Genomic DNA, 21,438 nt, shown 5'->3' on the forward strand with positions numbered 1-21,438 from the left:
TCTCCTGGTCACAGGTTTTACAAATTTACACATTTACAAATGCTTGCAGTAAGATACCTGTTAAACTACTGACTATATCATAATGCATTTTTGTGGAGGAGCGTGTGTCCAAAGTGCCTGTCTTTAACCAGACAAAAGTTAGTTTGAACTGTTTGTTACGGCATTTTAGTATGCTAAATTTTATAAATCTCATAATCAGAACATTAAAAACTGGCTGGAGAAGGCTCTGGACAGTGTGCTTTAAGTTGGACCCGCTTTGAGCAGAGTGTTAGGATCAGATGATCTCCAGAAGTCTCTTTCAGCCTATATTGTTCTTTTGATTCTGTGAACTGTAAAAAAGTTTAAATAGCCTTTGTCGTACTAATCTATTGCTTGATCATTTATAGTGTATTTTGAAGTGTGTTGGGAATGTTGGAAATGCTTAGTAGCTCTAAGGCTACATAATAGTTAACTTTTTGAAGATAACTTCAAAGGTAATGCTTACTCTAAAAGTACAGTTGCACAGAAATGGGGCATGTCATGTGATAGGTTGTGCAGCATAGAAGCTTTGTCACTGGTTTTGCTGAGTAAACTGTTAGAGTAGAAAATGGTGAACTGCATTAGAATAGGAATTGTATTAAGAAACATCCTAATCAGCAGAACTAACTTTGGTGTAAAGATTATGTAGGAGAAAACTGGAGGAGACAAATGGGTAAACCTGAGGAACAGTGATGTTCCTTATACAGGGATTGAAAAACACATGGATATTCATATAGCTCAAAAATAATGGATTACTCATGACCTTTAATCAGGTTTTTCAAAGCACAGCTCACTCTGTGTGGTAAGCAGTGAAACCACAACAGTAATGTAATAATACTTCATTCAGTTTCTGGGAGTCTGAAGGATCATTGCTTTTTTCCATATATAAAAATTTATCTGTTTCCTTGTTAAATTGCACATCACATGAGTCTATGTAAGCATTACATAATCATTTATGTCCCATCATTCCTATATTCCCATTTGTTCATGTTGATGCATGAATCGCAACTTTTTTCTTACACTTGAAATATATTTTTATTGCCTTAACTGGCCATTATGTGATGTTTTCTGTTTCATGTTTTCTGTGTTGGTTATTAACTTTTTTGCTTTCATTTAAATAGTTCTGATTATTAATTCCTTAAGTAGTTTACAGAACAGTCAAAATGCAGTAATCCATTTCTTGCCTTTTCTTTTTAAGCAGAGTTATAACTTAGTCTTTTTTCTTATATTTTAGAATAAGATCCTCAGTTTTTAGTGTATAATCCTACTAAACAGTAGCTACTTGTTGCCCTTGAGTAAAAAGAACTCAGCCTCTGTAGTGTTTAGGAAGTAAATATGTAGACAGCAGTTCAGTTCAGGCCTCTAAAGTGTTCTCACATGTCTATGGAGTGTTTCTGTCTAAGAGCTGTGATTTCAGGGCTGTTCAAATTCTGGCTGAATCCAGAAACAGTGAGGTGACTGCCTGCAATGTACAGTTCTATTCAGTTTGGCATATTTTTCATTTATGAGCAGTCACCTGGAATACAGTCATTTTTTAGAGTCCTTTTTCCTAAAACAGCAACAAAACTTTTGTAAAACATTTGTTTTATTATGGTTCTTGCTGCTTCCCTGAGTTCTCAGAAAGGGAGAAGAGAAGAATTGGAGGCTTTTTGAAGAACTAGACATATCTTTGATTTCCTCCCAAAGTGTGACTTATCAAACCACGTTGTTTAAATAGTAATCTGAAGTTCTGTGGCAGCCATGTGACAATTGATGAGTTTACTCTGCCCAGTTAAGCCCCTTCTTACTTTTTCAGACTTCAGGGAACAGCTACAGTCCCTCATAAGAGATGATGATTTTAAAATAATTTTCTGTTGATATTCTTTACTTTAAGCTGAATGTTTAAATATGCAAGTTGTATTTGTTTTCACCTCCACAGGTGAACAGAGAACTTCTGGGTTCCACTTGGAGTTCAGATACCCAGAGCCTATTGGCTTGCAAGCTGACTGGGTTAAAGGTTTCCACTGTTAAAATCTCTGGGAAAAATTCTTGACTGAACCCATCTCAATATTCTTGGTGAATTTTGTTTGAATAAGTTTTCTCTCAAGTATATATGATTTATGTGCAATATCGTTGTTGCAAATTATGTTGGGGGAAGACTAATGATTGGTTTGGTTGTATTTTGAATATTGTTTGCTGTGGAGAGGAGCAAAGTAGAAATCATTAAACTCCTGGATTTGAGCATTAGTGACAGAACAGGCAGGTGTCATGGGACAAAATTCCACTTTTGGTCAGTTGCCTTTACACTAGGAAGTTAGTCCTGTCTTTACCAGAGATGGCCATACCTGATTCTCACCCCTTTCGGAGTGAAGCTCAAATATTCTCCGTCTGTCCTTTCCTCACCTTTCACTTGAAAGTAGTATCTTCAAATGTAGTTTCCTAAGTCCCTTTGCAGAATGGCACTAAGGCTGTCTTCAGGCAGGGTACTGAGAGGAATTGAGTAACATTTTTTTCTGCCACCTCCCCACCCCCATGCCAGTAATTATTGGGTGGTATCTGTTGGGGAAAAACTGCTCCTGAGATGCAAAACCATCTCAAAATTCTGGGAGAACAGGGTCAAAGCAAGGTTAAAAATTAAGCTTGTTTTCACAGCAGTTGACTGAACAGACATGACTAAATGTGATGTGCAAGATAACAGGAGTAAATGTCATTTTATATGGTATGTTTATTAAAACAAAGACAATTTGGATTCATCAAATACTGAATGAAATACAGTTAGCAGTAATTGTGGTTTGACTGTTTAACCTTGGGCTGGGTAGAAAGGTTGGTTTCTCTTCATAGTTTCCGGACTCTGTGTCTGTATCAAAGTTCATGTCAATCAAATATTGGTTGTAGATTTAGTGTTTGCAATTTCATTGTAAATTTATCATTCTGATTTACACCTACAGAATAAACATTCTTTAAAAATCAGGTACCATTTTTTTGTTACTAGGAAGAAGCACTGCATGCTTTCATTCAGCCTGAGATTCTTGATGGCCCCAATCAGTATTTTTGTGAACGATGTAAGAAGAAATGTGATGCAAGGAAGGTAAAGACTGTCCAAATCATTTGTGAAAATCACTTTTGGTAAATAGCAATCCTGACAATGGTAGCATAATCTTGTCTTTGCTTTGTTTAGGGTCTGCGGTTCTTGCATTTTCCATATCTGTTGACATTACAGTTGAAGAGATTTGACTTTGATTATACCACTATGCACAGAATTAAACTCAATGATCGTATGACTTTTCCTGAGGAGTTAGACATGAGTGTCTTCATTGATGTTGAAGATGAGGTAAAATGTTTGGTTTCAGAGAATAGTCTTTAACTTTTGTGAAATTTTTCATTAATAAAATTAAAATGTTGGTCTAATAAACCCATTTTAACAACAATTCATCTACATAAATTATTCTTCAGCCATGGCAATGTTTTATTTTGAAGTTTTTAAACTTGTCCATGTGGATTTTCGATGTATTGAAAAGGAAGCAAGTCACTGTAGGGTTTCCATGCTTCCATAAAGAAGCTGTTTCTGATTTCTTGTGTCTTCACACAAGTGATTTAAAAGCACAAGTCTCAGGGCTTCTACATATACTGCAAATCCAGAAAGAGAGATACTTCTTGAATTTGTGTCTGAATCTGTTTTGGTCACGAGAGGTGATGTAAAGTTTTGAGACTGAATGCTGAAGTTAGTCCAGAAAACATTAAAGTTAATTCCTTCCCTCTGACTCACAATGTTGTGTATGCTCTAGAAATGAGAATTTTAAAATTTTATTTTTCACTTCCATCTCTTTTGGCTTTTAACTCTTCAGGTTTTGGCCAAAATTCATGTAGTGTAATTACATTCGCCGAAAAGCATTTAATGTGCCTTCTGCATTAAAGGCTCAATTTATTCCTCTAATTGCATTCCTGAAAACATTATGTCACTTTGCTAGCTTGTAGTGGTATAAGAGAAATACAGCATTGATACACATATGGAGAGGCTTTTCTCACTCTATACAAACCTTTGTTTTATGAAGTATGCCATTTAAGCAATTTGATACCTCTCAAAGTGTTTCTGGGGGGGCTAAATTAGAATGAAGATTGATCTGAGAGAATAGAACTTGAGACAAAATTAACAACTGTCAGAAAATCCAAAGAATTATCCTGAGGAAAGAGGATCAGGTAAGAGATGGATATACTGACTTGTACTAAATGAACAGCATTCATAGTGTTGTTGACATCATGCTTTTAAGCTAATAGAACACTAATCAGTCTTAGTGTAATACCTTGATGCTGTCCAGTGAGTTGAAATGGAATAAAATCTTTGACTGCGGATGAAAATATTTCCAGCCAAATCAGTTCCGATTAACGGGGTCATGTTACAATAGGATTTGTTATCTGATATTAGACTTCCGGGTATCTAATTGAATTAACTAGTAAACTGAATAGGCTAGTAACAGATATAATCTTGTCAAGTATGAAACCAGGTAATTACCATCCAGTTGCACGCAAGACCAGAAACTATTGATCTAAGAGGTGGACTGAAGACAGTTACTAACAGAAACAAGTCTGTTCTCAATGCTGAATTGCAGATGTCTCTAGGATTTTGAGTTTCATTGTTTAGCAGATAGGAATTTTTTCATTTCACAAATGTATTGTTATTTCTTGTTCTGTGTAACTTTAAATGTCTTATTAGTATGTATGTCTTATTTTTAAGAAGTCTCCTCAGACTGAGAGTTGCACTGATAGTGGAGCTGAAAATGAAGGCAGTTGTCACAGTGATCAGATGAGCAATGATTTTTCTAATGATGATGGAGTTGATGAAGGAATCTGCCTTGAAAGCAACAGTGCAGCAGAAAGAATTTCTAAAGCTGGCAGTGAAAAGGTATGTTGAAAAAAATGTTGTACTGGGTCTGATAGGGATGGAGTCAATTTTATTCATAGCAGCCTGTAAGGTGCTGGTTTGGATTTGTCACTAAAACGGTGCTGATAGCTCACCGGCGCGTTAACTCTTGCTGAACAGTGTTGCATAGCACCAAGGCTTTCTCTAGTTCTCATTCTGCCCCTGTAATGAGTAGAGCTAGGGGTGGACAGGAGGCTGGAAGGGGGTACATGGCTGGGATGACTGACCTGAATTGACCGGTGGGATATCCCTGCCACTTTCCCTGCCATGTAATGTCATGCTCAGTGGTAAAAACTGCAGGCTTTCCAAAGTAGCTGTTGCTCAGAGACTGGCTGGGCATTGGTCTGCTGGTGGGAGGTGGTGAGTAGTGCCTTTGCATCATTGTGTAACTTCCCCCCCCCCCCCCACTTCCTTCACTTATTAAACTGTCATCTCCAGCCACAAATTTTGTCACTTCTGTTCTTGTGATTCTCTCCATCCCACTCAAGGGGAGGAGTGAGTGGTGGGGTGGGTGCTTCGTTGCTGGCCAGGGTCAACGCACTACAAATGTAAATAATAAAAATATAATTAATTCTGTTATTGGGGGTGGGGTGAGGAGGTGGGAGTGTGTGTTTTTATTCAAATTCCAAAAATTGACACTACAGCAAATGAAAGCATGGAACTGATTTGGAGGTCACTTCGCAGCTTGTCAGACTGAAAATTCCCAGATAACTTGTTTTGGCAGCAGACACTCAAATTGAAGACTGTTTTGTCTTGTGAGCAGTGTTTTTCCTTGAGGCCAGCTGTCAAAGGACTACCAGCTTTGGCTGCAAAAGCTTCTTGCAGCCTAGTAGAAGATTGGAAAGTTTTGATCAGTCTTTGCCATCCATTTCTTGTCCTTATGAAAACAGTCATATAGATGAGGCCATGTTAAATATTCATTCAGTCATCTTGAGTTAATATAAAGGATTTGAGCAGCAAGTCAGTCTGGCATAGCAGTTATCCTTCTGTGGGACATAAAGATTAGCAATGATCTTAGAGTAACCTGATTCAGTTTTCTTGCCAATGCAAAATTCATCGAAAATCTTGAGCTTTATGGTCATGTCTGATGTGTACTTCATGTGTCATTATTCAGTGAACTCATCTAAAATTTGGCTAATAGCTTTTAATCAGACTTGTTAGGAAGCTGGCTGTAACTGTTACTTTCATAAGTAACATAAGTCCCTGTTTGCATTTACCTTAAATCATTTGGGAGGGTTGTTTGAGAAATGTTCTGAATACTGTCCATCTTAACTGGAAAAAAGAAAGAAATTAATATATAGTCACTTGACTGGGACAGAATGTTGTAAGGTATCTGTAATGCAAGTGTTAAGTCCTAATATTGACAGTAGCTTTGGCCAGTTAATTCATACAACTTGTTCTCAAGGCAAAGTAGCTGTCAAGCTCTGTTAGGTTTTTGGTTTGGATATCTTAATGCATGCAGTATGTGCTAAGAATTTACAGTGCATTTCCTCTATATAATCTGAAAATGTTCTTGTAACACTTGTATGAGTTGGTATTGTTCAGTTTCATTTTTTAATGTATACACAACACTAAAGGTGTGTCCTTAGTAACCTTAATTTCCATCCCTTTATCTATGAAAAGAAAGATTTATGACCCCAGACTCAGAGTGATGCGAGAGAAATTAATGCAAAGTGCTGATAAGCATTGAATGGCGTGTTGCTGGTTTGCAATATATGTTAAGGGGCAAAATGCAATCTTAAAGAATGCAGAGAAAGGTGATAGCAAATAACTTTGTAGCTATGGACAAGTTGGTCGTTACTTTTGTTTCTTGTGTGGAGATACGTTTAATAGGTGTGTAGCTAAGAACTGACAAATTCAGAGCTTGTACAGAAAAGTACTAACAGTAATGTATTAAGCCAGTTCAAAAATGTTTCCATAATTTTTTAAGTCATTTGGTCTTTTCTCTCTCTCTTCCCAGCAGTGAAAAGGGAAATTTTGCTTTACTTCTATTACATGCTCTTGTATAATGTTCAGTATATCAGAACTGATTTTGTTTGGTGTCTATTGCAGTAACACATTTCTGTTATACAGATCTGTTTTGTAATGTACAAGTATTTATATATTTGGGTTTGTGTAATTGTTTTAAAACTTTTTAAAAAATGATCATTTGGTTACATTTTCTTAATATATGTCACACCTTTATCTTGTCTTTTCTTGTCTCTTCAGAGTTCTTTATTGTATGAGCTCTTTTCTGTTATGGTTCATTCTGGAAGTGCTGCTGGTGGCCATTATTATGCCTGTATAAAATCTTTTAGTGATGACCAGTGGTACAGCTTTAATGATCAGCATGTTAGCAAGGTAAAAACAGTATATTTAGTTATCTTGTGTACCTACAGATGAATCAATACGTTTGTATTTTGCATGTGATTCTTCACTTAGATATAACGAATCTGGTTTTATGTGCAGGTATTTGAAGCCTTTACTTGGTTTCATCTTCTCTTCCTAATGCCCTGCCATATACATATGTTTTACTCATTAGCTTAACTGATTTCTAGGTTGTTTTATTTATTTATGCATGCATTTTTGTGCCTTGGTGGGGAGGAGTGTTTCTTCTTGATGGTGAGTGGGGGGATGGTTCATAAAGAAGCCTTTATTCGTGTGCAGACCAGGCTGGATTTAGAATTTTGCCTTCTATACATGTTGCTTAGAGAAGTGTATTTGTAGATCCATTACAATCCAGATTGTGCTGTTAAACCTGTCCCAATGCATTTCAGGTGTTACATGTATCCATAAACATAATTGCAATAATCAAGGACCTGGGTATTGTTTTTCTAAGAAATTTCTACTTTAAAAGGAAATATTTGTTTACATTCATTGTAAAATGAAGAGGCAGATCACTTTGAAACAGGTTTTTTTACAGTCAGCAAATAAACAGAAATATCTTTAAAAATCAGAATGATTACTACTGTGTGTTAATTATGTAATGCCATTTTTCCTAATGAGAATAAAGGCGTCTCGATTAGCACAAGTTTCTCAAATCATCTTTAAATTGATTTTTCTGTTAGATAACTCAGGAAGATATTAAGAAAACATATGGTGGATCTTCTGGAAGCAGAGGCTATTATTCCAGTGCTTTTGCTAGGTTAGTAGTGTTGGAATACTACTTTTCTTTCTGGTGGTGTTTTAATGTAATCAGATGAATGTACTTAATGTGTTAGTTTAAAATTAATAGTAGATGCTTCAAATAGTTATAAAAACTACCCTGACTGCTGTTTCAGATTATTAAAATTTATGATACTTATTTTTGAAAATCCTTTTTGGTTAGTGTATTGTTAAGCTATATATGGCGTAGCTCCTTACTGAAAACAAAACAAAACGTTTGAAGTCAGTATTGTCCTCCTATCTGATAAATTCGGATGACTATTCTTTTTTCCACCAGCTCCACAAATGCGTACATGCTGATATATAGACTGAAAGATCCAATGAGAAATGCAAGTAAGTATGTTTTGCAGTTCTTATCTAGCAAGATTCTGTTGTAGAATAAAGAGATATTTTACATGTGATGAGTACTAATTCTTGTGAGGGTGGTGGTATTGGTATTTTTAGGGTAAACTAAAGTAAATTTCATATACTTTATAACCAGCCCTTATTGTTTGTGTTTCAGTTAGGAGGTGAGGCAATATACTGTAAGTTATATAGTCAGAAACAAATCTTGCATTTCAAAGTCTTTTATTCCCCTTTGTAGCCCACCAGATGGTAATATGTCCAGTGGAGAAGGGAATAAAAGATCTTTGAAAATAACATTTTGTTTCTTACTTTGCTGCTGTAAATATTTTAGGAGGGAGATGAATAATTGTCTGCTTCCTTTAACTGTGTTGTGGGTAAAATTTTCAATTCCACCATGAGAAACTGAGGATGACTATTAGCAAGAATAAGGAAAGAAATGAGCAGTGCAAGGATGTGTAAAACAAGCTTTAATGTTTTTTGAAATACAAACTAAAAAACCCAAATTTTATTTTTTAAAAAATCCTGACATTAATAAAAATAGACTTGCAACTACTTCTATATTAGTTTATTCTAGAAAGTGTTTTATGATACTTGTAATCTTATTTCAACATCCTAATAAATACAAACTACATTTATTTTTATCAGCAGTTTGTTTCATCATACACAGAGTCCTTTCAGACATGTTCTATTTTTCTACTGTTTTCTTTTACTTTTCTACTGTTTTCTCCATTAAGTTGAACAATGGTGTTTTCTTTGAGGAAATAGGGAGGGGAAAAACTAGGTCTCACAAAACTACTTTTGCTGGCTTCTCTTTGTTTCTGAGAATTCATGATACAGGCCACAATGCAGTTATAAAAATATGTTACTTAGTTTTAAAGTAACAGTATCTGAAGTAGATGCTTTATATAGTTCTGAAATGCATTCAACACAAGAAGGATACTGTTAAAACAAAGCCTTTTAATCAACAAATTGTAAAAAGTAGTAAGTCTTAAGAGCAACAAAAAATCATATTGTTTCAATACTTGAATGAGTGAAACAATATTGTTCATTCTGAACAAGAAGTGATTGTAAATTTTATGTTTAAGAATAAACAGCAGCCATAAACAGTCTGTGGGTCAAGAACTGTCTTTGGAAATAGATTTTCCTTAAGTGCTATGATTGTTAATTCCTCAACAAGCAAATAAAGAAACTGAATCTGCTATTTCGGGTTTCTTGAACATGCCAAACCCATTTTTAAATCTGAAAATTTATTTGCCGGATTCTTAGCAATAGGAGTGGCACCAGGTTTGGAAGATAACTGCATTTGCAAAAGTTGAGTTTTTTAGACTTGATGAAGTATTGCACATATTCTGGTTTTGTTTCTCTTTATGAAACAAAATCTCATGAAGTACACTGATTTGTATTAAGTGCAATATTTATCACAGTATAGATGATATCTTGTGACTTTTATTATCAGCTAATTCACTTTCTAGACCAGAATTTACATTTATTATAAAAACAGGCTCAAGTGCAGTCATCAGTCTTAGTGTATTTCTTTACACCAGCAAAGCTTCCCTTGCTGATACTGGAATATTAATCTTGTGCTAACAGCATTTTCTTGCGTTGCTGATGTATAATTAGGGGGAATAAAAGACTGACTTTGGTTTCATTTGGTTTCAAGTGTGAAAAAGAGAGCAGAACATGCTATAGTGGGAAATTTGGGTGGAGAAGAGAGCGGGAAGAAGGCAAGAAAGATGACTCTTAAACATACCCATAATTTTTAAGATGTTACCCACTGTGGAAAAATCTTTGAACAATGTTTTTTAAAACTGTTGCTTTGTTTTTACTGGCAGAGTTTCTTGAGGCACAAGAGTATCCAGAGCATATTAAACAATTGGTACAGAAAGAAAGAGAACTGGAAGAACAAGAAAAGAGGCAACGTGAAATTGAGCGCAACACTTGCAAGGTTAGCATTTCTGCTGAGTAAAGTAACAATACTTTTCGAGAAAGAAATGTTTCTACAGTAAATAGTAATTTTTTACTACAATTCAAGGCCTCTTTTGTCCTAAGTGTATTTGTATTAATAATTCTTTAAAACTAATTGTACACCTTTTGGAAGCCTATACACATTGAAGGCATCTATTCAGGGTATTCCATGTGAATTTGAATTGGTATTAAAACCAAAACTGTAGTTAATCTGACATCACTTGATTTCAGCAAAATTCCAGAGAGTATGTAATGCTGTATGTTAGGTGTTTCATACTGTTAAATCTTTTCATATTGTGACCCTTTGCTTTGTGATGTTTCTTAAACTAGTTTAAAATAGCTACTTGACAGAAGGAGTGGAATCTTTTTCCAACCATAGATTCAATAGTAACAAACAAAATATGACATCTGTGACTTATGAGCATGACAGTCAGCTGGTCTACCTATGATTCAAGTGCTGGTTTTATTAGAACTTTCTCTATGGTTGAAAATATGTAACTCTGTATGTGAAAAAGGATTTTCACATTCATTGTTCCTATGTGTAATTTGTTTTGGAGGATTTACACGCTGCCTACAGTTCCAGTTATAGATGTACCTTAGCTTGCAAAAAGATACAGATATACATATATAGATATTAGTGTTATGTACTGCATTCTTTGACGTTTTCTATCTGCAGTTTTGTAACTTACTGGAAGGTAACTGTCCTATAGCTGACATAGAGCTGAAGATGTATTAGTTTGTTTGAATACAAGGTTGTAAATTTAAATGTACTCTGATATGAAAGGTATTTGCAAATACCTTCATGATCACTTTTCTTCCTTTGGTATTTCATAGATTAAGTTGTTCTGCATGCATCCTGCAAAACAAATAATGATGGAGAACAAATTAGAGGTTCATAAGGACAGGACACTGAAGGAAGCTGTGGAAATAGCTTACAAGGTATGCTATGCATAACAGAATAGTTTACTTGTTAGATGTCACTTTTTCTGCTGTTGTGTATATTCGTTATTAAATTTCTAATGCTGTGGGACTGTTTGGGGGCAGTTGGCTGTGGGATTTTTTTGTTGTGGATTATTTTTGGGGGGTTGGTTTGGAGTTTTGAGGGGGGTGTATTTTTTTAAGAAGTGTTCTAGTTGGCAGTGGTTTGACTGAGTTTTCTGTTAGTAGCCATCAGGTGATTTCTGATTGGATTGATATAGCCTGCCCTTCTAAAAGGCAGTATGTTTTTACGACCCTTAATTTAAAATCAGACAGTGAGAGCTGATGTTAGACTCGCCATAGCCACAGTAAGTTGAAAGAATTCTGAACACTAATATTTTTATTGCAGTTAAAATGCTGTATTAGGTATGTAAAAAGAGAATTTTTTCAGGAAACCTCCTGCATAGCTAATGCAATAACATCAGTGGGCACCAAAGCATCTGTTGATCTTTGCCTTCCAGAAACAGATCGAAGTTGAAGACATCTATTCTTGCTTACCTACTTGTAGTCTTTGTTTCTTGCTATATGTGTTGTTGGCTGGGAGAGTACCAGCAAGGCAGTTACGGATTTGGAATGTGTTAACATCTTGGGATGCATGGAAGATAGTGGATATGACTTCCTTGGTCCTCTCTAAGATGCCATCTGGTATAACGGGTGGGCAATGTATTTCTCTGAATATACTTTTGGGACCTGTCTTCGTGTGCTTATATGCATACTTTTCAAACTTCACGCTTCTCTGCATTTTGATGCAGGCTTCTCTTTTGATTTTGAAAACATGTAAATATATTGCCTGCATGTGGATATAATGATGTACGAGTCTGTTTTTTCTAAAACCAAATTGAAATTTGTCAATTCAAAGGATTCCTGGATATATAGTATTGAGATATTTCTAGCTTACAAGGGAAAAACTAAACTCACAAATCATTATTAAATGTTTTGGGTGGGTTTTTTTGTGTGCATGATTTAGCTAATGGATTTAGAAGAGGCTGTTCCTTTGGATTGCTGTCGTCTTGTCAAATATGATGAGTTTCATGACTACTTGGAACGATCTTATGAAGGAGAAGAGGATACACCAATGGGTTTATTACTTGGAGGTGTCAAATCAACATACATGTTTGACTTGCTGTTGGAAACAAGAAGACCTGACCAAATTTTCCAATGCTATAAACCTGGTGGTAAGACATGTTATTACATATAGACAAGGATAGACTAAAATTGTATATTGCATGATGGCATGAAAATAAAACTTGTAAAACATAGAACTTCATTATGATATGCGCAAGAAGAAAAACTTTGTACTAAATTTTACGAAGTCAATACTCAGAACTACGTACTGTGCTGTGTTACCAGCTTGTTGCTAATTGAAGTAGTTCTAAGGTATACTAAAATTTGTCAAACTGTGGAACACGTTTGCCTCTTTGGCATTAAACTTGAAAATGAAATTCTGAAATTGGACTGCTTTTCAAATTCTTTACTATTTGTATGTATTTAATGTAACCCCTTAACCAGTACATCAGTACATACAATCAGTATGTGTGTTTTCTTTGCCTGTTGAATTTCCTCTTTTTTTATATATATATATGTGGTTTTGTTTTCTTTTTTCTCTTCCCTGCAGAGGTCATGGTAAAGGTTCATGTAGTTGACCTAAAGACTGAATCTGTTGCTTCTCCAATAAGCGTACGAGCTTATTTGAATCAAACAGTTTCAGAATTTAAACAGCTAATTTCAAAGGTAATTTACAGTCATTAAGGACTTCTATTACAGAGTTTCATTCTAACTGTGAAAATGTGTCATAATTTAAATATCTAAAATGAGACCCTGCACCTTTTATAGTTTGTACTGTGTGTCATGCCCAGTAGGGTTAGGTTAGTTGTTAGAGTTGAGCTTGTCTGTCTGCTCACTGCAGCAGTCTGCTTCTTGCTTCCATCCAGAGTTCTACCCTGGCTTTTGCACAAGCTTAGCCACTGTCTGGCCATATTGCTTACTAGCTTACCAGATAATAAGTTTTTTGGGGAAGGTGAAGTCAGGTTCATTTTCTTTTGGGTTAGTAACTTGAACCACCTCACTGAGTAGCCAGTCTGTGGCAGAACTAGTGAACTGTTGCCATATAACTGAACCAACATGTAACTTCCCCCATTGGCTTCAGTAATTAAAATTTAACATCCAAAGCTGTCTATGTTCTCCCTACAACCCTCCTTTTCATCCCAGCAGCCACTTGTTAAGATGCAGATTGATTTTTTAGATGATCTTAAACCATGGGATGTTGCTGCTTCTATTGAATTGGAAGACGGACATTTGACTTGGTCAGTTCTGTGTCATATAGTTCAGTGGTTGGTATAACTTCATAATATTTGTTATGAAACATGATTTCAGTGATTTGAATTGTCTCATTCAGAATTAAGTGAATAGTGTGCAAAACTTCATGGTCAAGAATAAGTCTCATTTTCAGTTGGTTCATACCTTAAATAGTAAGACTGATTCCTTATATTACTGGTCATTAACAGTTTGCCGGTTCTGTGCAAAGCCAAGCCACTTCAGTCTACTGACCTTTTGGAAAAACTAACATTTGCTATGTATCAAAGGATGGAGGAAAGAAAGTGGGACTGAACAGGTTTGGGAGGCTTTCCCTCACGTTGTCTTCTGTAATTTGTAATTTAATAAACCTTTTCCTTTTCCTGTGAATAATCTCAAAAAATGAAATACCTGTTCCAGTATTTGAAATTACGTATAATGTGCATGTTACCTTATTGCCAGTGTTGTCTTTCAGGCTACACACCTGCCTGCTGAAACAATGCGGGTAGTATTAGAACGTTGCTATAATGACTTGCGTCTTCTGAACGTTTCCAGCAAGACACTGAAAGCTGAAGGCTTTTTTAGAAGCAACAAGGTACATACTCTGGGTTTTAAATTGTTCATTTCATGTATTTCTAGACTTCAAAGGTAATTTAGAAAATTGACTCCATCTCAGCCAGGGCCAATACAATACTATAGGCTATATATGAAACCAAGTGTACATAACAAGCTAGGGCAGATTTGGAATCAGACATCTGGTTGATACTCAGTTGTTCAAATGATGGTAGGTTAACAACCTTTACGATGAAGATTTTTAAAAGTCAACCCTTCTCAGGGAACAAAGGTCGGCATATTACTGTGAAACCTGCCTAATTTGTTTTCTAAACCTCCTGAACAGCTGTGCCTGCTCTCAGCATTCAAGTTCTTAAGAATCAAATGTCAAAACTAAGAGCAAGTTTTTGGGTGGGTTTTTGCCTTAATTTCAGTAATTTTTACTATGCAAATTCCCGCTAACCAAACTAATACTGTTTTTCCTAAAAGACTTCTAATAAATGTTTCCAGTAATAGTTGTGTAATGTATTCCGAAAAAGAGTAACTTCATACTTAAATAATTTAACATCTGTAGCATTGCCCTTTTTACTACAGTAGTAATAGCATGTCTTTTAGTGCATTTTGTACATCCTCTGTCTCTGAAATTTAAGCTCAAGAACACACTACCCTCAGTGAAGAAAGGTTAGTGAAGGATTTAATGGCTTGTAGCTGAGCAAAACAATGGCACTGACTTGTTACTCAGTTACTTCAAGCCCTTTCGCATTGACATTGTTGCTACAATGCAGTGGCCTTTGATAAAGGGAAAAGATAAATTTGTTCCCTTGTGTTCTAATTTGCGCCATTGCTTACCCAGGTATACATTTAAAGATTTCTTAATTAGGATGCTATACTAGAAAATAAAGAAAGACTGCCAACTGTAGTTGTGAGGCTCATTACTACCATAACTAGTGTTAGTGTACAGGTGAAGGATGCGCATGAAGTGATTATAAATACACTTGTGAACGTAAGAGTTTACTGCAGCTGGTCAGTCTGGTTACAGTTCACTCCAATCTTAACATGATTATGAAAGTTAAATCATTATTACAGACTCCTTAGTCTTTTTCTAAACCTGTATTTTAGTTTTTTTATAAAAGGTTATGTTTCTCAGTGACATAATTTCTAATGTGTGCTCAAACCTATCTGTTTGCTGTTGTTGCTATTACTTTATTTAAAATAACACTACATGATAAAACACTGTTATTTTATGTTCAGGTATTTATTGAAAGCTCAGAGTCTTTAGATCATCATGTGGCATATACAGATTCTCATTTATGGAAACTTTTGGATCGTCATGCAAATACAATCAGACTATATGTTTCATTACCAGAGCAATCACCTGGATCTCAATTTAGACGAGCAGTTTATCTGAAGTCTAGCGGAGATTCAGGCAACCTGGATGAAGCCTGTGAAAGAGTAAAAGGACCTGTAGGTAATATGAAATCTGTAGAGGCAATTCTGGAAGAAAGCACTGAAAAGCTTAAAAGCTTGTCCCTGCAGCAGCAGCAGGAGGGGGATAATGGAGACAGCAGCAAAAGCACAGAAGCCAGTGATTTTGAAAACATTGAATCACCTTTAAATGAAATAGACTCTTCAGCATCAGCAGAAAACAGAGAACTTGAAAACCAAATTCAGATTTCTGATCCAGAAAATCTCCAGTCCGAGGAGCGGTCAGATTCAGATGTAAACAACGACAGGAGCACCAGTTCAGTGGACAGTGATATCCTCAGCTCCAGTCATAGCAGTGATACTTTATGCAATGTGGACAATGCCCCACTTCCCTTGGCTAATGGACTTGATTCTCATAGTATCACAAGTAGTAGGCGATCAAAAGCAAATCAGGGGAAAAAAGAAACCTGGGACACAGCAGAAGAAGATTCTGGAACAGATAGTGAATACGATGAAAGTGGCAAGAGCAGAGGAGAAGCACAATATATGTACTTTAAGTCAGAACCCTACACCTCAGATGAAGGTTCGGGAGAAGGGCAAAAATGTATGTATTCTTTAAGTGCCTTAAAATATTCCAGCTTTTTATTACTATTGAATTCATATGCTGTGTTAAAAAGTCTAATGACAGTATTGAAAAACTTGATTATATGTCAAATTAAAGCTAATGAAAGTGCAAAGATGGGACGTGGTGTCATGTTCAGCAAAAGTCTAGTCTGATCTTGATCTTGTAGTAAGTGATTACATATTTGAACAGTGTCTTGCTTTTTTTAAGAAAATGAAAAGCTACCTCTATGGTACATGTTTCCTTATATTGAAGGCTTTTTCTGGCGAGCAAGCTGAGCTGTCTTCCAGTGAAAGGAAAATAGTTGCATCTGATGATGATGATACACCAGTTTCAGATTATTTACTGTCATTCACAGAGCAATATTCTGTTAACATTTAGGTTAACAAACCTGAAAATTCCTAGGTATTTGACGGTAAAGAAAATTCAGATATACTTGATATTGATCTTCTAATTCAGTAAACTGTTGCTCTTCATTGACTGAAGTACAATAGGTACAATGAAGTGTATGGCTGACATGAAAAGGTCTGAACAATTTCAGTCTAAGAGCCTAAGTAGTATATTAATTGTCATAAAGATAAATCATTTAAACAATGCTCAGTACCTGCATATGTTTTATAACTAACAAAAGAATAATTAAAGGACAGCATGATATAAGAGAAATACTTTGAAAGGCAAAGGTTTTCCTTTCCAGAATCCAGAAATCCTGATGTAATAATAATAGAGTAAAATCTTTTTTGCAGATTTTTTTTTCTATTTCTGTGAACAAATATTTTCATTTTTAAAACTACAGGGAAATCTAAATGCAGCTGCTAAAGTTTTACGAAAATTACTCCTTTAGCCTGATAGGATCTTTCTTTGGGGTTAATCTTGAACTACTTTAATTTTTCCCTCTTTGGTAGGACTAGTTGGATAAAGAAATTATTTGTTTACTGTAATTTTGACACTTTCATAGTAGGCTGTATAAATGATTATCCTGAGGGGAGAGCTTTTATGTTTATTTAGTATGACAACATGAATGGATTTATAATTTAAATCTTATTTGTTCAGTTAATATTCTGAATAGGAATTTTTTTATTCTAATGAGTCATGACACAATATAATACTGTAGTCCAAATTGCATCTATTAAGAAACACAATTTCTAAAGATAAAGTATTCACTTCACCTTCCAGAATTTCATATTACTACAGTGGCTTTTCCTTAATTACAAAATCATTTCATGAAAAAGTCCCTTAATCTAGACTTGAGCTTGCCTTGTGATATCTTGTGACATTCCAGACCACAGAATTAAACAAAATTTTTGATCCTGAAAGCCAGCAGAAAAAAAAGGTTTAGTGGCATGTGCCTGGCCAGCCCCAACTCAGAAGCACTTCTGTCTCTCCATTGAGATTATCTGCAAATGCTCCATCTGATTCTCTCTGTTGTTTTACAGAATGGAGTACTTACTACTTTGCTCCACTATTTCACTGATTGCAAAATAGGGCAGTTTGGAACTGCTATGTCTTCCAGGAGTATCTGCCCATAAACACTTAAAATACAGCAAAGCTCTGAAAGATTGCAGTATCCTCAGATAAAATGCAAATGTGGGCATTAACTATATTTCTGACTTTGCAGTACTGTTTTACTGCAAGTGATAACTGTGAATATATGGAAACAATATAATAGAGTACTTTTTATTAGTAGCACGGTGTTTTATGCTTGTTTTATCTTTATTTTTGCTTAGGGCTGATGGTGCATGTTGATAAAAGAATTACACTGTCTGCCTTCAAGCAACATTTGGAGCCTTTTGTTGGAGTTCCATCTTCTCACTTCAAAGTCTTTAGAGTCTACGCCAGCAATCAAGAGTTTGAGAGTGTTCGACTGAATGAGACACTTTCATCATTTTCTGATGACAATAAGGTTATTCAGAAGTTATTTTGAATCATTAAAAATATATTGGTACAATATAGACAAACTTAAGAAGATAATTTATGATTTTTTGTTAACTTGCCAGGTGAAATCATTACATTGGTCTTCGTAGCATGTTACAAAATATAGTTCTAATTTTGGTATCAGTTCTAACAGATACACCTTTTGCCTTCTAGATAACTATTAGACTTGGAAGAGCCCTTAAGAAGGGTGAATACAGAGTCAAAGTCTATCAACTTTTGGTAAATGAGCCAGAGGTAAGTTGTTGAATATTTCAGGACTGATTCATGAAAATATTAATATGTGCCTTGGCCAAGGTTTTCCCCTGAAATCTGGGAAAGAAGAAAGTCCCTCTTTTCTCTGCATTTTCCTGCAAGTTTTCCTGGATTTAGAAAGGGAGTTTGAGATTACTTGGAACAGCATAAACAGAAATATACAACTGGAATGGGATCTACTGTATCTCTCTTACGTGTCTCTTATTTCTGCAGTGTAAATGGAGGACAAATGAAAATAATTGTTTCCTTGTTTTCCTTAAATGTATGAAGTCATGTAGAATTCTTTCCAAATCAGAAACTGTTTTTGCTCATGGTTGCAGTTCTCAGTAATACTGTACTGATATAATTTGTCACATTCATGCACTGCAGACAGTGCTTACCAGAATTGTGAACTGGATAATAGTCTTTTCTCCATAGTACAAGCCTGAAACAAAAATGCCTCTGTTGCAATAGCACAGCTCGCTTGTTACATCTTTTGGGACATGAAAAGTGTACAAGTAATTCCACTATATAGATTTCAGTCTTTAAAAGCTGACTTTGTATGCACCTTGACTTCTGATTCTGTTTTTTGACCAAACTACAGAATAAGTATTAATAATGGATAAGCGTAAGAGACCGAAGCTGAACCGATGAAGCAGATAATTAAGATAAACTTAAAAGTAACTTCCAGTCATGGGAGTTCTGGTTTGTCTGACCAATGAAAGCCAAGAAAGTGGCATCTTTATTATCATATGGCTTATTTAAAAGTTCTGTTTAGACTGTTAATATAATGGTAGCAATTATATAGACACAAGACACTATTTCTGCAGTGGCAGACATGCAGAATGTTTGAATGACTTGTCAGAGGCTGCTGCTACACAAATTAGCTAAACATAATTTAATCAATTCACTGCCTACCTTGTTAATGAAAAGCATTCTAATGGTCATTTTCCTAGTTGGATGGGACTGGTCACAAAACATGAACAGGAGGCAAATCTGCTTTCTTTTGTTAAAAAAGAGTCTTTAATAATTTTCTGTTTGTGTTCACAGCCATGCAAGTTTCTTCTAGATGCGGTTTTTGCTAAAGGAATGACTGTCCGACAGTCAAAAGAGGAGCTGCTTCCTCAGCTTCGAGAACAATGTGGCCTAGACTTGACAATTGACAGGTAAAGAGACTGCAATACATTGAAGTTACCTGATCAGATGGTATTTTAAAATGTGGGTTTTGTTTTTTTCTCTTGTGGAGAAAGGAAGTGGTGAAAGGAGCAGAAATAAGTTACTGTGGTCTTTGAATCAGATTGTGAATACAAACATAAATTTAGAATTTAGCGCAATTCTTGGCTTTCATCTCATGTAGAATGATACAGGGAATAGTATTTATGTAGAAGTGTGCAACATGTCTACGGGTTTAGATCTGAGAAGTCTTATTCTCCCTTATTATGTAAGGGTGATTTCCTTCAGAAAGGAGAGCATTGAGTAAATCAGTTCACAAAAAAGCCACCTTCTGTCTAGATGCAGGCCCAGTGTAGATCACTGCAGCAAACTGCCTCAGGCATTATCATAGGGTTCAGGAGGCCTGCAGATTCCTATAGACAAATTTGTCTTTAAAGTCAACATAGCTGTTCGGTCATTTAGTAGTTTTCAGCAAAGTGTGAAAAACCACTCATCTTTTGTAGTGAAGTGCTAATACTGCTGTGGTACTGTCTTCCCTTTACCCATAATCTGTTAGCTGAACTCTTTGGGGCCTTGGTTCAACATACTCTCTGCTGTTGTTTCCAAGTGATGTGGTATTTACTGTGGAATAGCTGACACTGTATTCACTGGAATTAAGAGAAACTTGTAAGATGTGGTAAGCAAGCTGGTGGGGCCTTGACGTATGCCAAAAATCAGGCTGGAGCAAAACATTGGAAGACAAACATTGGCCCTTTCCTGTTGAGAAAAGGAGTAGAAACCTACATCTGGACCGGGTTTTTATCCTTTCCTCACCATGACTAGGCCAAAGAATTTTGACTGCTGTGCCCCCCCTAGTTATGTTCTCTAGTGCCGTATAACTATGGCGCACAGCACAAAATTTATGCCTGCTTTTGTGTGTGCGAAAACCATTACAGTTAAAGTTTTGTACTCATGTTTAATCTCATTTTAGTTCTTTATACCCTTATCTCCGTATCTAAATCAAACCTCATGCTTTTGTATTGTGACTGGATTGATGCAGTAGAACTAAGACACCAATCTTCTTTTAAGCCTCCACCTCTCCCCTTCTTCCCCACTTCCCCCTCAAAAAAAAAAAAAAGAAAAAAGGAGCAGCAAAACTGTCTGAAGTGTTTGGGAATACTCTGTTTTCCTATCCTAAATAGGAAACTGTTTTCTTCCTCTAAATCCCTACACATTTCTTTCAATGAACAAGAACAATACAGGCTTGTTTTCCTTATGATTATGAATAATTCAGCACTAAGAGCCAGTAGTGATACCTTGCTGTCAGGACTATCTCAGAATGTTAAACTCATTCCTCATAAACGTAACTAAACCTCATATTAGTTATATTTCAGTTTTGTTAGAAAATACTCAGTTTTGAATTTTGGCAGTGGTTAAGTGTTTATGAGCAGATAAAAACCTCAGTTTTCTTCGTGATGTATTTACAGGTTTCGCCTACGAAAGAAAACCTGGAAGAACCCAGGCACTGTGTTTCTAGATTATCATATCTATGAAGAAGATATCAATATTTCAAGCAATTGGGAGGTTTTCTTAGAAATACTTGAAGGTAATGATACAGTTTAAAGAGAAACTAAAGATAATGTTAGAGATTTTTTTCTTTAGAGAACACTGGAAAACGGATCTTCCCTTTTTCCTTTTTTTAAAGACTATTACTGACATTTTAATAGCATTTTATTAGGAAAAATAGAAGCAAACAGAATTAAAAACAAATGCTCTGCATGAAGGCGAGGGGTGTCAGATTGTGCAAGTGTAGATTTTCTGTGGCTGTGATGAGCAAAAGGTCTAGTAGCAGCATTGGTTTGTAGGTTTATTGGAAGCTTTTTGA

General features: G+C 35.6%; 1 protein-coding gene across 4 annotated transcripts in view; it reads left to right on the forward strand.

The window, feature by feature from the left end:
- USP47 (ubiquitin specific peptidase 47) overlaps positions 1-21,438 on the forward strand; it is a 54,108-nt gene that overhangs the window by 26,901 nt on the left and 5,769 nt on the right. For 3 of the 4 annotated variants that reach the window (XM_074842449.1, XM_074842448.1, XM_074842446.1), the window contains 16 exons: positions 2,990-3,085; positions 3,176-3,328; positions 4,730-4,897; positions 7,124-7,255; positions 7,963-8,039; positions 8,337-8,392; positions 10,237-10,349; positions 11,204-11,308; positions 12,315-12,522; positions 12,963-13,078; positions 14,115-14,234; positions 15,443-16,220; positions 17,963-18,138; positions 18,324-18,404; positions 19,452-19,567; positions 21,041-21,159. In XM_074842449.1, coding sequence (XP_074698550.1) covers positions 2,990-3,085; positions 3,176-3,328; positions 4,730-4,897; positions 7,124-7,255; positions 7,963-8,039; positions 8,337-8,392; positions 10,237-10,349; positions 11,204-11,308; positions 12,315-12,522; positions 12,963-13,078; positions 14,115-14,234; positions 15,443-16,220; positions 17,963-18,138; positions 18,324-18,404; positions 19,452-19,567; positions 21,041-21,159 — 2,614 coding nt within the window. The remainder of the gene's footprint in view (positions 1-2,989; positions 3,086-3,175; positions 3,329-4,729; positions 4,898-7,123; positions 7,256-7,962; positions 8,040-8,336; positions 8,393-10,236; positions 10,350-11,203; positions 11,309-12,314; positions 12,523-12,962; positions 13,079-14,114; positions 14,235-15,442; positions 16,221-17,962; positions 18,139-18,323; positions 18,405-19,451; positions 19,568-21,040; positions 21,160-21,438) is intronic. The other variant, XM_074842447.1, reaches the window with a different exon arrangement.

Source organism: Strix aluco, chromosome 16 (assembly GCF_031877795.1).
Source record: "Strix aluco isolate bStrAlu1 chromosome 16, bStrAlu1.hap1, whole genome shotgun sequence".
Taxonomy (NCBI): domain Eukaryota; kingdom Metazoa; phylum Chordata; class Aves; order Strigiformes; family Strigidae; genus Strix; species Strix aluco.